Consider the following 15,429-nt stretch of genomic DNA (forward strand, 5'->3'; position numbering starts at 1 on the left):
TCACTCTATTCTATACAATCTTATTTCAGTACTTGCAGTTACATTCTATCAAGTCACCACAATCACTGAATTAGTGGATACTGAATCATCACTCCTAGGGGAAATAGAGGGTTAGGTTCTTGAGAGAGTCTAGTTGTAACATTTTCATCAATCAAACAATATACAGCCTTGCTTGATCTGTGTGTGTGTGTGTGTGTGTGTGTGTGTGTGTGTGTGTGTGTGTGCACATGCACGCGTGCATGTGTGTTTCTGTTTAAAGACATCTTATTTAATATACATCACTGGTTTGTCAACAATAAAATCATGGCCAACAGCACTATAACCCATGCGAGCGCAGTTGATCTAACCTGTACTTTCTCCATAAGGCACGTCACAGCCTTCTTGCACTTAGTAACACTAGACGGCACTTCAGCACCAGGCTTTCTAAACAGCAAAATCACTAAATAAAAAGCACAAAAATGCACACACACACACACACAAAGTGGCAGCAAATAGACCTCCACCAGGACACTTGTTTACAGTCTGAGATCTGCAAGAAGCAGGCAGAGCTCGCCTGGTTTGACCTCAGCTGGGAACGCGCATGTCGGATGACTCAAATTTTTCACTGCTTTGTGCACGGCCCGCGCTGCTGTGAATGACCGAGAAAGTGCCACGAGTACTGACTGATTGGAAGGTGACAAAAAGTGTCAGCGAGCAGGTGAATTTGTCAATGTGCGGTCCGTGAATAATGGGAATAAATGAACTTGAAATGCCCGGTGGAGGAAAGGGGATTCTCAAACTCCTCACATTCTTCCAATCCCATCTAAAGATCTCTTCCTGACCGGCCTTTCTCCCTGCAAGAGGCCAGAGGGAATCGGGGTAACTGGCACTTCCTGCCCACCACGCTTCTAGGCACTTCATGTGCCATGCACTTTGCTATGCCAAGCGCTCAGAGAAATACTGTGATGAATAAGATCGGCTTTCTGTTCAGACCAGAGCTCAGGGATTCCTCCCATTAGAAATCCAAGAAGCTTCTGGAGACCTCTCAGGTTTTGTCAGATAACTGAAGAAAATACCTTCTCATTATAACTAAATTGAATCTTGCATTCAAATTAGAATGCACTTCTCTCCCTGAAGTGCCTGAAATAGTCCAGCAGAAACAGAAGGTCTTCAAAAAAAAGTCATCAAAACTAGCAGCTTCCCAGGCGGTCGGTGGGTAAAGAACCCACCTGCAATGCATATGGTGTAAAAGACGTAGGTTCAATTCCTGGGTCAGAAAGATCCCCTGGAGAAGGAAATGGCAACCCACTCCAGTATTCTTGCCTAGGAAATCCCATGGACAGAGAAGCCTGACAGCTAAAAGTCTATGGGGTCGCAAAGAACGACTCGGCAACTCAAACAACCAAAACAGTCTTTAAAAGCAAGTACATTTCTGACAAGGTTGTACGGTGAAAGTTACGCCAAAAAAAAAAAAAAAAACTAACACTTAAAAAAACGTTAAGTAAAATGAATCATGGACGGATCTATGACTGTTAAAAAAAAAAAAAGTGTTTTTGTTGACAACGTGGGAAATTATAGTCGGCTTTATATGGGAAGTGTAAGTTCATGTAGATATAGGCTCCTAAAACGTAGACCACCAGAAGACAATAGCCAAAGCTGCACTTTCTGTAACCTCCTTGTCAAATCCACATGCAGAAGACTTTGGCCCTGGGATTGTAGCCATCCATGCAGTAAGGCTCCTGACTGCTCCGTGCTAACACTGATGTGTGAACCACTAGGAATATAAACACACGTTTTATTTCATCTATGCCCCTGGTGAACTTACACACTTTGGAACAAGTGTGTAGTTAGCCAAATGAATGAATGAATGAATAAGCTGCCGGAGCAATTTCACTAAGTGAAATTTTTGTCCTGAATTTTTGTTAAGCATCTCTCCTTAGAGACAAGAAAAAAAAATCGTTCTTGAAACTTTTACTGTCGCTAATGCCACTTTTTATGTCGTGACTGGGTTATGAAGGCATATTCTTACACCACCAGCCTTCCTAGGCTAGGGAGGAACTCTGCTGAGCCCTGTTCCAAATTTTATTAAAATAACAGATGACACAGGTCAGTAAAGAAATAAACCAGAAGAGATGGAAGGAAAAATCTGGGACTACACAGATGGAGTGACTAAAACAGAAAAGAAAGAAAGAAAGCTGGATAGCAGAAAAGAAGCCAAGAAGAGTTTAAAGAGAAGAACGTTAGAAAATAGAGCAAAGAAACAAAATAGGAGAAGGGACTATTAAAACAAAGATCGGTGGAGGAAAGAGAAAGGATGCCAATGCACAAATGACTATTTCTAACATTATTTGGTTGCAGGGAATCAAAAGAGAATTATCTTTTACTTTCAGGGTCTTAAAAGAAACTCCAAGTCTTTATGTGAGAGAAGTGAGTCGTGAATTGATTTGCCAAGAAAACTGCCCAGGAAGAAGTGCTCACAGGCACACACAAGACAATTGTCGCATCCCTGAACCCACCTCTGTTGGGGGCAGGGGGAGTGAGGGTGAGGGGTGCAATCTAGACAGAACCTCAACTACAGAGAGGGAACCTCCGGGCCAGGCAGCTCTGTAGCTGCCAAGCTGAAGTTGCAACTCTGAACATGAAACTCTCAGGGGTCTCTGGTTCCTCTTGGAGGTGATAACTTTGGGGGGGACCCTCAAAAAGAAGGACCCCCATCTGAATTTTTTGAGGGCTCACTGGGAAATGTCTAGTCCTGAAAATTTCTTAATTAACTTTCATTGAACTACTCTAATTTTCTGAAGCCTAAACCACCGGAGTTTCAGAAAGCAGAAAATGACAAGACGGAGTTGCCTACTACCTCCTGAAAGATGACACATTTGATTCAAGGAGAAGATGTTATGGGGACAAACTAAGGATGCACCACGTTCCCCTAAAAGGTTCAGGAGAGAAACAAAGAAAGAAAGTAATCCAGGCTTGTTTGGATTGTTCTTTTTGAATTTCTGTATGGCAATAAGAGGCACTTAATAGATTTAGGATATCCATGTCATTGACAGTATTATTATGGAAAATTTTGACTATGTATTTAAATTATATCACCACGGAAATGAGCAAAGTACATTTAAAATGTTTGATTTCTGTCTGGATAGATATCTCCAGGCTACATAATAGACATTCAGAAATACTCCCTACCCAAATTGACATCAGCACCTCACTGCTGCTAACCCACCACCATCATCATTACCATCCCCTCGTTCCCCTGCCAATACCAGCATCATCGTGGTTTCCACCGTCACACCACCATATCACTATTTAAGAATCTCAGAAGCTCAGCAAATTGAAACGATCAAACTAAAGTTTGTATGATTTATTTTGTGTAATATTAAACACTGATTTTGATTAAATCCTTACTCTTCCTCATTAACTCAGGGGCAAAATAATGGTTGACTACAGAATTGTGAAATAATCTTCTTTTAGCATTGAGATCTAAGTCACTGAGAGTTTACAATGGATTAGGCACTATTTTCTTAAAAAGCCTGCAGTATTTTGTTTAAGCTTTACAATCACCCTAAATGAAGAGAATATGATTGTCTCGTTTTTTTAAAAAAGGGAAAAACTGAGGACTGGGCAATTTGGTTGAGCTCTCACAGGTGTCCCACTGTCGAGGTGGGACTGGGTGCCTAGCAGTTTGAGTCCACAGTTATTGCTCTTAGCTACTACACCTTATTAAATAACTCTCCTTTCACTCAATCATTCTTGATGCCTGTGGAGTCACTCCTAGTTTTTCTGATTAAATTATCACTGTGTTAAAATAGATAAAATTTTGTCAATTGGGACCAAAACAGTTGCCTTTCTAGCCTTTGTATTTTTAATAGGGTCCAAACATATACACATAATTAAAACTGTTGTTGATTTATGTAAAACATCCCCCCCTCAAAATTCCTACTAATATTCTCAAAGATGAAAACTTGGCATTCGTGGTTTCTTCTCTCATGAGATCAAGAATACCATAAAGATGTTTGCAGTCACCTCCAGCCCTGTTCAGTCCTCGGATTTCAGACGACGCCGTGAGAATATGTTTTAGAGATAGAGTATGGGAAGTTCAGACACACGTCTTAAAAAGGACTTTACGGGTTAACTCATCGGTAGAGTTTAAAATATAAAATAAAACTACTCGATGATTTTGGTGGACTGCCTCCTTTCCATAAAATTCTTTACACTTTCACTTTGGCTGGTTTGTGTTCAAGAGGCTGAATTCTGGGGACTTACATAGTACTTTCTTTGGAGTATGAATTCTGGTTCTAAACAGTTACGGCACTCTGTTTTCCTTTCTTCAATAAGCAAACTGGGACTTGGGATTAAACAAAATGAGTAATTTGCTTTTATCCATTCAATGTAATCTAGAGAAGAAAGGAATATACTTAGCCTGCTGCCTTCTCTACTGGGTCCTTCTAAAGTTACATTAAAAATAATACTGAAGTCGCTGGAAGGATTTAGATTTATTATTTTTGTGCTGAGTACACATTTTAGAAAAAATATAATTCATATACTTCCTTATATAAAACTATTTTCACATAATCAGGGTTTTGATTTTTTTTTAAATGTATGTATAAATGTTCTTTATGAAAACCCAGACTGCAAACAAACATTGCAGATGGTAATAAAGATTTTATTTAAATTTAGCTTCCACAGAAAATGAGTTTATATTATCATCAATCTATATTTGAAGTGAAACTCCTGACCATTTAAGTCAGTTCTTCCCTACAGTATTTTTTAGCTTATAAAAGCACCAGAACAAATATTAGCATGTGAATAAAATCACTTGTATAGCTTATGCATTGCTTTTACATATACTAGCTCACTTGACAAAAGTACTAGTATCTTCGCCTTATTGAAAAGTTTGATATCTTTTATAGTTTTTCCTGTATCTGCGGTTCTTGCCATGGTTGGTTTCTTACCCCCGTCTTTCATATCCTTAAAATTAATAAGAAACCAAAATGCTGAACCTGAATTTTCCTAAGTTATGAATGTTACATCTTAAATATATTCACAAAAGCAATTCAGAGATCCAAATTAGCTGAGTGTGAGAAAGAAGACGAGAGTAAGTGACAATTATCTTTCAGGGGCTTTCTACCAAACATGTACAAGCCACAGAGAGTAGGTGAAAATGAAATGGGGTTTGAAGATGTGATCCTGTTTCAATCCAAAATACATTCATTCTTGAAGCAATATGTGGCTCCTTAAACTATTCTTAGACCCACACAATCAGGTACACGGTAACAATTTAAATAACTGAAAAAAAGTAAAACCAGGAAAAAAGGGTGCTAAGATATCACCTAACTACAAAGAAAGAATTACTGAAAACTTGAAACAATCATTAAAACCTCTCTCTAGAAGTGAGCCTTGCTTAAAATTGAAAAATATTTAAATGTTCACCGATGCACAAACTAGACACTGAAAATATGCATACAACCAGAAGACAAATTTCTAGGACTTCGGCTTTGATGTAAAAGTTTGGATATTGGTCAATTTTTTGGAAAAGAGGGCAATATTTCACCTTTAAGAATACTGAGTGATAAAACTGAAACCAGCATGGAGTATTATACACCTCATTTGAATTTTTAAAACATAGTGGACATAATTAATTTTCATCTTCAGTTTTATTCAAACCTTCTAAGATGCTGAAACATGCTAAGGAACCCAGGATAAGGTAACTCCCACTTGCCTTCATCATGAAATTTTAGCTAAGACATACTTTGTAGGTCACAGCTTGCGTATTTACAAATTTATTCCCTTTCAATAACAGTTCGTTAGGATGTATAACCATCTTTCTCCCATTACTATATGCCCAGGGCAGTCTTATCTGTTACATTTCTTTATACGTAGATATGGCTGCACATTACGGTCAACAGAAGAAACCGCCCGCAGCATCTTAGTGATAAATGATGCGAACGCCACATAAATTCTTTGAACATCCCAGTGGGACATTTCGCTGGACAATCCACACAATAGCATTTTACAAATGGAAAAGTTAAGAATAAAGTAATAAAGGGTAACCTAACTGACCTAAAGTCACCAGCTAATTTGTAAGCAAAAAATAAAATAAAAACAATCAAAACTGTATTTTGGTTTGTATCTCTAAAACAACCAGCCACTTACCTGAACTTTTTGTTTTCTACTGACCATAACATTTTAGGTCAGTAGCTTTCAAACTTCTTTACCTCTAACCAGAGAAAGACATACATTTTAATCACAGCCAGCATACATAAGCATGGATAATTAAAATAAATTGTCAGGAAACAAAATCTGCTCTTATTAGAAATTACCCACTTGAGTATTTTCTATTTTTTTTAATATGTTATTCCTTTAAAAAAATGTTTTAGACTCACTAAACTAATTTCATGATTCTCTGGATCATGAAAAGCCATCTAAAAACACTTGCTTTTGGCCCCAAAACTTTTGATAACTACTGAAGAAAACTAAGGGTTCCTAAAAGAATCTAATCAGCTCTTTTCTTTTTACCCAGTCATTCAAACAGTAAAATTGAGAAGGGGAAAAATATTAAGTAACATTTTTCTATTTGAAATAATTCTATTTCATAGAGTCTTCTTTTCCTCCCTGGGTAATAAAAGGCAAAATGCAAACACCAAAAAAAGGATATTATGGAAAACAAATGTCAAAGGAAAAAATTATTCTAAAAATGAATTTCCATCCAGAATCCCATACATACTGAGTTTTTTTACCTTTATTATTTTTGAAAGTTCCCTTTTTCTTTTTTTTAAAAGTACCAGAATATTATCTAATGCAAAAAGTTTAAGATGGGGCTTATTATAGGGATATTATTTGCCACTGGGATGATGAACAATTTTGAATAAAATGTGATCCCCTCTTCATTTGACCATACTCGCTTTGTAATTACTGGCAAGGCAGTAAATAATCCACTGAGAAGCAGTCTCATTAGTGCCCATTGAAATTCAGTGGCATTAATTTGCAGTAAAAGAACTGAAAATTAAATGGAAAAGAAAATAGTTTCTGGAGTCTACCCCGAGGTTATGGAACTCACATCATACCAATCCCTTCCTTCACATCAAGGAGTTTAAAAGGTGTGAATCAGATTTAATCGTTAGATTTTGTTCTAACACTTAAAAAAAAGCAGGCAGAATAAATTCTTTTTCATTTTCCATTTTAACCCTGAATTAAAACAAGTTAAATGAATTTGACAGATGCCAACTTGTGAAAGTTTTGTTCATCCTAGTGAGTCTTCTAAGGAATAACTCAGACTGGACCTGCCTGGCTGTGGGGTGTTCTAAAGTCTTTTGAGGGGCTAAAGGATGTAGGGTGTGCTCAGATAGCCCATGATCCCCCCCTTCAAATTCTCTGGGGCCACATGGCACCTTCCTCCTCCTGCTTCTGCTATAAATATCTCTGGAAATAGAACGCTGAATGGAAAATCATCCCGGATTGCAATACTAAAGGGTCTGGGTTAGGGATGACAGGCAGGTCCAGACACCGGTGCAGAGTCAGGCAGTGCCTAACGCAGCGCCCACCCACGTGGGTGCCCCGGGGTCTCTCAAACCCACTCCAGGGCACCCCTGTCTAGCAGCGCCTAGAGCACTGGTATTTCCCAGGACCACCTGCCTAAGCCCTTTCGGAGTCCACCAAAAGAGAAGGGAGAAACTGTCAAAGGGAACAAGAGAGCAAAAAGGGAGAAGGAAAGTGTCATCTCTACGAAAAAGGAAAAAAACAAAACAAAACAAAAACGAAGACACAAAACATTTGCCTCTAAGTCACTAAAGTGTCCCTGTGCTCCCTGAACTGCCATCTGCTTCTTGCCCTGAAGGAAAAGCACAGAACCGGGCTGAACTCGGGCACAGCACTCCCGGGGGCATTCTGCGCCCCGTAGGCCAGAAATGAAACTTAGCTGGCAGCAAAGTATTTCAACACACTCGCGCTTCGATGTGGCATGTTTCAAACTCAGAGGACACTATTAAATCTCGGGATGTCAGAAGTCTTCTGCCAGCTCTGGGCTCTGACACGGGCTCAGCCCGGGTAACTCAGAAATCAGAAAACTCCTTAAGACCCATCCAACTCCAGGGTCTTCTGAGGGGCGCATTTCACCCCCGCAGCCCTCCTAGGTGGAGACGTGCCAGGAATCGCTCCCCGAGGAAATCACCTTTGCCACCACCACCCTCACCATTATCAGAGCGTGCATATTTCCAACCCGAAAGTCGAGCAGCGGGGAACTTTGGCACGCACAATAAAACAAAATTGTTAAATACTCCTACTAATATAAATAAATAACTGAGTTCAGCGAGTCCCAAACACCTCCAGCCTTAAGTACCAAAGGGGGACCTTATCTAGGGACTCAAAGCACTTTATGTGTATTGGCTCTGGGGTGCCCCCCTCCCCAACTGAAAAACCTCTGCTTTGCACGGTTTTCCAATATTTGTTTAGTTAGGAAGCACACGGGGTTTCGGATCTGCGTCTCAAGCAGACATTGCGGGGGCGGGGGGGGGGGAGAAGAAAAAAAATAAAAAATTTAAAAAAAAAAATTTTTTTTTTAAGCTGCTGGACCAGAGAACTTGACTCTCCGAACACGAGATGCACCCGTGACCCCAGGCCGGGCGTCGCGCTAGCCTTCGGGTCGCGCGGCCCCGGCTCGGGCTGCGGCTGCGGCCGGGCGCCCGGCCCCGCGGCCTGCGCGCCCCGCTCCATCCGCGCCGCGCGGTCCCTCGCCCCCCGCTCCCTCCCGCCGCCGGGCGCGCGGCGGCCACCCCGACGGGGCGCGGCGGGCGGCGCGGGTTACCTGTAGTAGGCGGGAGGGCCGGCTTCGCGCACCGCATAGCCGCTCGGCTCGTTCTCCAGGTAATAGGGCACCTGTTGGCCGTGCGGGTGCAGGAAGGGCGAGAGGGGCTGCGGCGGCGGGTGCAGCAACACCAGCGGGCTCGGAGACACGCTGTTGAGCGGCGGGAAGGCCCCCAGGCCGTTGGCGCCGAACGCCGCCGCCTCGGACCCGGGGCCGTAGGGGAGGCCCGACTGGCCGTAGACGGGCGCCGAGGCGGCGGCCGCGGCGTTGAAGTCGTACGCGGCGCCCTCGGGGTAGTTGTACACGGCGGGCTTGCTGCTGTCCACGTACATCTCGCCCAGGGGCCGCTCCAGGGGGATCTTGAGCTGCGGGCGGTTCAGGGGCTCCAGCTCGTTGGCTTGGATCTGGTGCAGCAGGGCCATGCCGGACGCTTTGGTGTGCAGGGTCATGGTCATGGTGAGCGGCCGCGGGCCGGGCGCAGACCGTCTCCCCCCGCGGCAGAGGGCTCAGCAGTCGGCCGGCCACCTGGAAGAAGAGCACAGCCCGCGGTTAGAGGCGGCGCAGCGCATGTCCCGCCGCGACGCGAGCGCCTGCCGGGCCCCGGGGAGCCGGCCCCGTCCCGAGGAGCGCGGCGGCCGCCGGACGCGAGCAAGTGCAGCCCGGCGCGAACGCGCTCTGCCAACTCGCGGGCTCGGGTCTCCAACTTTAAGTACCGCTCTCCCGAGCTCATAGGCATGACAAAGGTGCTGGCCCCCGGCCAGGGGCTGCTGCGGCCCTGACGTCGCCTTCAACATCACTCCAGGCGCGCAACTCGTTTTGGAGCGATCCCAAAGAGCAGCTTCCCTGAACTTTACTTTACTTGCCGCTGCTGGATAGAGGCTGGATTTCACGGCAGGAGGGCGGGGGCGCCGAGGGATCTCCTAAAGGTGGCCCGGAGAAGACGGGGTTTCAAACCAACTCGGAAGGCTCATCCCGGGGCCAGCTTTCTCTAACGTGCTACCTTATGTGCCCCGTGCCAGGCTCCAATCTATCTCTGTTTGTCTCCCGTGCTGTTTGATTCACGCTCCTCGTTGGCTGGAAATACGTAGTGTGTACATAGAATGACCCTGGGGAGGACCACTCTGTAACCGAGATATGGGAGATGGAGTAGGGTGTGCGGTTGCCGGTGCAGACAGCTATGTTTAGCAGCTGCAGAGACTGATCGCAGGCATCCGGGGAAAGGGGGCGGAGATTCAAGGTATACGTATAGGAAGAGCCGAGTTTTGTCTGCAGGAAAGTGCTACCTGACCTCAGTTTCCCTCGTCTAAAAAATTCTCCCAAAGTGGTCGCCTCCAGCCGCGATCTTCCGAGATTCTCCCAGCCCACCTTGTCTGTGTTGGACCACAGTGCTGTACCTTGCTTCCATTAGGAATTCTAATGTGAAGATTTACCAAAACCTTTCCGTTAGGAGGACATGGGTCTTCATGCTTTCCACAGACTATGCAACCAAAACTTAAGAAAACTGAATATGAAATGTGACCCTTCCATTAAAAAAAAAAAAAAACAGAACCTCAGGTCATTAATCACATCTTTAGCAATTATGTTGTACTGATGGTCTCAGCAACAAATTTTGAAAGTCAGTGATGCCTTTCTCTTACTTTATCCTCCGATTGGACCTTCTTGGTTCACTTGGACTAGGATATGCAGATTCAAATATCCAGATTGAAAAACAGGAAAAAGTTTGGTACTGAATTAAAAGTTAAACCTCCTCAAGTACATTATATATATATATACATATATGTATATATAATATATGAGAATATATTATTATATATAATGTGTATATGTGTATATATATATATATAATGTGTATATATAAATATATATTAAAAAGCTATGGTAAATACATTGTGCACCTGTAATCATGGAGAGTTTATAATTTTTAATAAACTTCCTTGTCCCCAGTCTAATGAACTCTGATACAACTGATACTTGGCTTTAATTGCTCTCCCAAACACCTGACAGAATACCTTACAAAATTTCCGGGTCATATCTAAATGCCAAAGATGCTATTACTGATAGTAATATCTGAAGATATCTTTATACTAATAAATACATGGTTACCTAATTCTTATAAGAACAGACAGAGTATTTGGGGATAATATGCAAATATAGCTGATTTACTATGAAGCCAAAACTGAGTTCGGCATCCATAAGTATAACAAGAATTATAAGCCAAAAAAGGGTTAAAAACACATTAGGTGAATCACAGATATTTCTCTTTATGGCCAGCAACCATTACTTTCCAAAGCAATCTTTTTACAGATGACTTTGTTTCCGTAAATCACACTTTCAATTCTCAAACATCTTAAGAGAAAAAAAAAAAAAAAACCATGCACAAGCACTTCAGAGGACTCTGAAAAATCTGAACCTGCCGAATTCTATTTAAATTACACAAAGAACCCTACAGGTCCAGAAAGCAAAAGGAGGTGCACACACAAAGCCAGGGAAAACAGCAAAGCCTTATCTCCCTGCTTGGATACAGACACTGGTCAGAAAGGTGAGTTGCTCTCTCAAAATGCTAAAGCTGCAAAGAGAAATCAAAACAGTCCTACCCTGCTGGATCAAGAGCGTCTTTCCAGAAATGTTCCATGGGCTTGTAGAAGTCAAGGGCTGAGACAGTGAGAAGGAAGGGAAGAATGTGCTCCCATGTGCCTGTGGCTCCGTGTGTGAGCAAAGCAGAGCGTGTGGGGATGTGTTTGCTTGTGGGATGGCAAGGAATCGGGAAGCTGCCAGTAGGCAGGGCATTTGGCAGCCCCTCCCGGCAGACAGAGCAGCTGGATGAATGGCATTGGAGAGTGAGGAGAGGCTTGCTGTCTGCTCACGGGGAGCGGGGTGGCATACTCAAGTCAGCCTTACTGGATGGAACCGACACTCCCAAGCCTTTCTGCTCCTTCTACTAGAAAGTGTGCCGTGTTTTCTGCTGCCATCCGAGGCAAGAGGGAAAAGTAGGCTTGCTGTAAAATCATAGGCTTATGGCTAAAATAGAATGCCAGTCAAAAGTGCGTGGATATCAAGTTTACAAAATGTGACACGGGTGGTTTTTCCTAAAGAATATAATTTAACAATAAAAGCCTTCTGGGATCCACTTGGATCAGATGCCTTGCTGGGCCCAGCCCCCCCTGCCCCCCCACCACCACCATCCCCCTGTCTCTGAACAGACACACTGTTGCCGTGCCTCCCGGTTGCACCAGGAAACCAGACTTTGGAATAAATGTTTTGGCATTCTAGGGATGTGTTTCCAACTGAAATGTAATATTCCTCCACCTCGTTAACCAAACCCACAAACCTTTCCACGAATAGCTCAGTTGACTGCTTTCAGTAAACATGAAAAAATATATCATTGAAATCCCAGAGTAGGAAGATAAGACAAAGGTAGGTACCTTTGTTTGGCACCGATTTTAGGCTTTGTTTGTAGAGGCGTTGACCATGGATCTCATTTCCCAGTGATGTCCACATAGAGCCATCAGGTTCTCCACATTTCTCTTGACCATGGTACTAACAAAGAAAGTGCTCCTCGTGGCCCTCACCCAGTGTCTAAGGACATGTGACGCCTACTGGAGCCTTTGTTGCCAGACATTAGTCACTGCCTTGGGTATTAAATGGTTCTAATAACAATGCCAGGAGTGGCCAGTCTCTGGCCCTGGTACCTCATGTAGTTACCGAGAGATTTATGAGTGGCTCTTAAGACCAGTACAAAGGAAGAAGTAAAAAGTTATTTTTAAAAAAAGTTACCAAAATGTTAATAATGTCATGATGCAAATAGGATTTTGTGCTTCGAAAGTCCCAAAATATTGCAGTATTATGGCACAGAACCCTTTGTTGTTGATGGCTGTGAATATTAGCTCCTCCCTTAGGTCAACCATGGCCAGTCCAAAATAAAACAAGAATGTGCAAGGAATGGAGAAGGAAGGGAAAGAAGGGGGAGGAAGGAGAAGAGAAAAAGGAGGAGGAAAGAAAGGAGGGAGAGAGAAAGGAACTTTGCAAGTGTTCTCCTTGAACATAGGAAGGATAAGAAGTCTCATTATCTCTTCACAGACTTTGATAATTCTACAACTAACCATCAAAGTTAGTCCCAGATGTCCGATAAAGTCAGTTTTCTGGAACACTCTCTTGCCCATATTCTCTTTCCTATTCCTGGTAAGAATCATCACCCAGGCTTGATGATGGTGGGTGGGAAAGGACAGTGAACCTTGCCAGTTTTCTTCTAGTGCTTCTGGCAAGCAAGCTTACAGCCTGGTTCCCTCCTCTACCCTCCCCAGCTGCACAGGCTCACACTCCCCTCCTTGACTTCCTGGCATGTGCTGGGGAATTCGGGTCAAGTCTATTTCTGTAGCTCCACCATCGAGAGCATCACCAGACCACTTTGCCAACAGTCTCCTGGGCATTGCCTGCTCATTGAAAATGTGAGTCATCATTCTCCCTTCCCCCAGACATGGGGCTTCTCTCCAGCCCTCCCAGTCTGTGACTAGTATCATTATCTGTGCAGTCACCCAGAGCGCTCCTGTAGGCTTTCTGTAGCCTTGGCACTCCTGCGCATTCTAGCTTTGCCGTTTATCCCTTCCCCTGACACTCCTATGCCCCTCCTGCATTACCTCACCTGCCAAAAGGATCTCCTGGGGACATCTGCCCCTGCACACTTCTTCCTAGATCCTGCTGCCTTATATTTTGTTGGTTTTTACAGCTTTGAGATCCATTTTTCTCATGATCGGCTCCATTCTTCACCCAGATCATAGCTTCCTCCAGTTCAGGCCTCCTTTCTTCCCATAATGTCTTGTCTAATGTATCTCCCCTTGATGTGTAACCTGTGCTTCTGTTGAAGGAAAAAACAAAAAAACAAAAAACTTGAGCCTCCAAGCACTCAAAGCTTTCCTGATGACATCCCCTCTGCCTAGAACCCCACTTTGCTGGCTTGTCAGGGGAAGGTCTTTTTTGAAGTTCAGCCCAAATGTTATCACAACCAAAGTGCCTTCTTTTATTCTTTATTCAAGGGTAATTTCCTCTCCTCTGAACACCAGTGATATTTATCATGCGTGTGTTACATTCTTCCTTGTATTAATATATAGATTATATATCCCCTCCTCCTCAGAAGTTCCTTGAGGACAAGGTCTACAAAGAGTTATTTGGGAATTTTCTGAGTCCCTAGCACTGTGCCTAGTCATATTAGGTCACCAAATATTGGCTAATTTATTCATCCAGATACTTAAAAGGATAAAATAATATTATGTTTATCTGGATAAACCCTCTCTAAAAGCTAACTTTCCATGTAACATTCTACAATCTTCAAACTGTTTTTCCTAAACAATTATCTAGATATACTCATACTGACTGAGGCCATAAAGTCAAAATTTAAATTCATACAATCTTGAGGATTAAGCCTGCGATTCTTGGCAGCATACTTCACGAGAAAGCTCTGAATTTTTTGTTCGTAACCAGATAATACTGTGACCAAACAAAGTTTCTTCTCTAGCTCCATTAAAGGCTTTTTACATTTACAAAAACATTATTCCTCCAACAGAAACATGAAAGAAAATAAATGTGGAAATATTTCCAAAATAGCCTCCACTCCTAGAAATGGTTCCTTCAGTCTGAGATGTGGAGCTCCAGCTCTGTTCAAACTGATCATTATTTTGATGATAAAAATGCTGTGTTTGGGAGGTTTTTCTGCACATTTATTTGACACCATTTATTTTTCTCTAAAGTAGAAGAAAAAGAATTTCCTTTTAGGTTTCTGCCTTTAAAAATGGTTCATACTATTTAAGGACTTTGGATTAGCTCCTAGATTTTTTTTTTCAACTGACATTTGATTTTTGTCTTATTAGGTAAATTTGATATGCGGGGAAATGTGCATATCTTATGTGTACAATCTTGATGAGTTTGGACATGCCCACATGACAACTGTCTCAATGAAATCATACAATATTTCCATCGCTCAAGAAATTTCACTTCACGCCTTGTTCTAGCCAACATGCAACCCCTCCAGACAACCATTGCTATGATTGCTATCATCATGGATTTATTTTGCCTTCTGGCCCAAAATGACCCATGACCTCTTTCTTATTGGAGCACATAATATACCCCGTTTCCATCCACTGGCACAACAGCGCGATGCTGGGCACCCAGCAATGTAAGGGCATCAAGGTACATAGCTATCCTCTCAGTCAGACCCCTCTCCCTGGGATCAGCTCCCTCAAGACCCTGGAATTTTACTTACACTCTACTCAGGGACCTTTTTAACTATAACAGGCTTTCCTTGATCAGGTGTTACATAAGCCTGCCAAGGTACCAGCTAATGAGGAGCCAAATGACATCAAGATTCTTTAGCATGTTCTTAAACAGCCCAGCTAAAAATTTTTTTAATTTAATGATTTTTAAACCTAGAATCAAACCCCAAATCCTAATTCTCATGAAAGTCAGGACCTCAGATGCAATTAGCTGTCTTTCTACCCAGAACTCAACGGGGTAGTTTGGATTTTGGGTTGTCAGGCAGAATGACTACCCTTTATTGTGAATCAATGAGTGGTTCAGACTTGATTCACCAGCTTAAAAGAATTTAGTAACTTTTCCTGTTACATTTTTTAGAAAACTTTTAATGTAATTTAACTACC

The 15,429-nt window shown here is 42.7% G+C and overlaps 1 protein-coding gene across 3 annotated transcripts in view; it reads right to left on the minus strand.

The window, feature by feature from the left end:
* ESR1 (estrogen receptor 1) overlaps nt 1-13,557 on the minus strand; it is a 270,964-nt gene extending 257,407 nt beyond the window's left edge. Inside the window, exons 1-2 of one of the 3 annotated variants that reach the window (XM_065931108.1) lie at nt 13,422-13,557; nt 8,783-9,307 (exon numbers count right to left, since the gene is read on the minus strand). In XM_065931108.1, coding sequence (XP_065787180.1) covers nt 8,783-9,237 — 455 coding nt within the window. In that variant the 5' untranslated portion in view covers nt 9,238-9,307; nt 13,422-13,557. Of the gene's footprint in view, nt 1-8,782; nt 9,354-11,376; nt 11,508-13,421 lie in introns of those variants that run through there. The other 2 variants (XM_065931106.1, XM_065931107.1) reach the window with 2 other exon arrangements.
* Nucleotides 13,558-15,429: the final 1,872 nt, after the last annotated feature.

The sequence above is a fragment of the Muntiacus reevesi genome, chromosome 3 (assembly GCF_963930625.1).
Source record: "Muntiacus reevesi chromosome 3, mMunRee1.1, whole genome shotgun sequence".
NCBI lineage: Eukaryota > Metazoa > Chordata > Mammalia > Artiodactyla > Cervidae > Muntiacus > Muntiacus reevesi.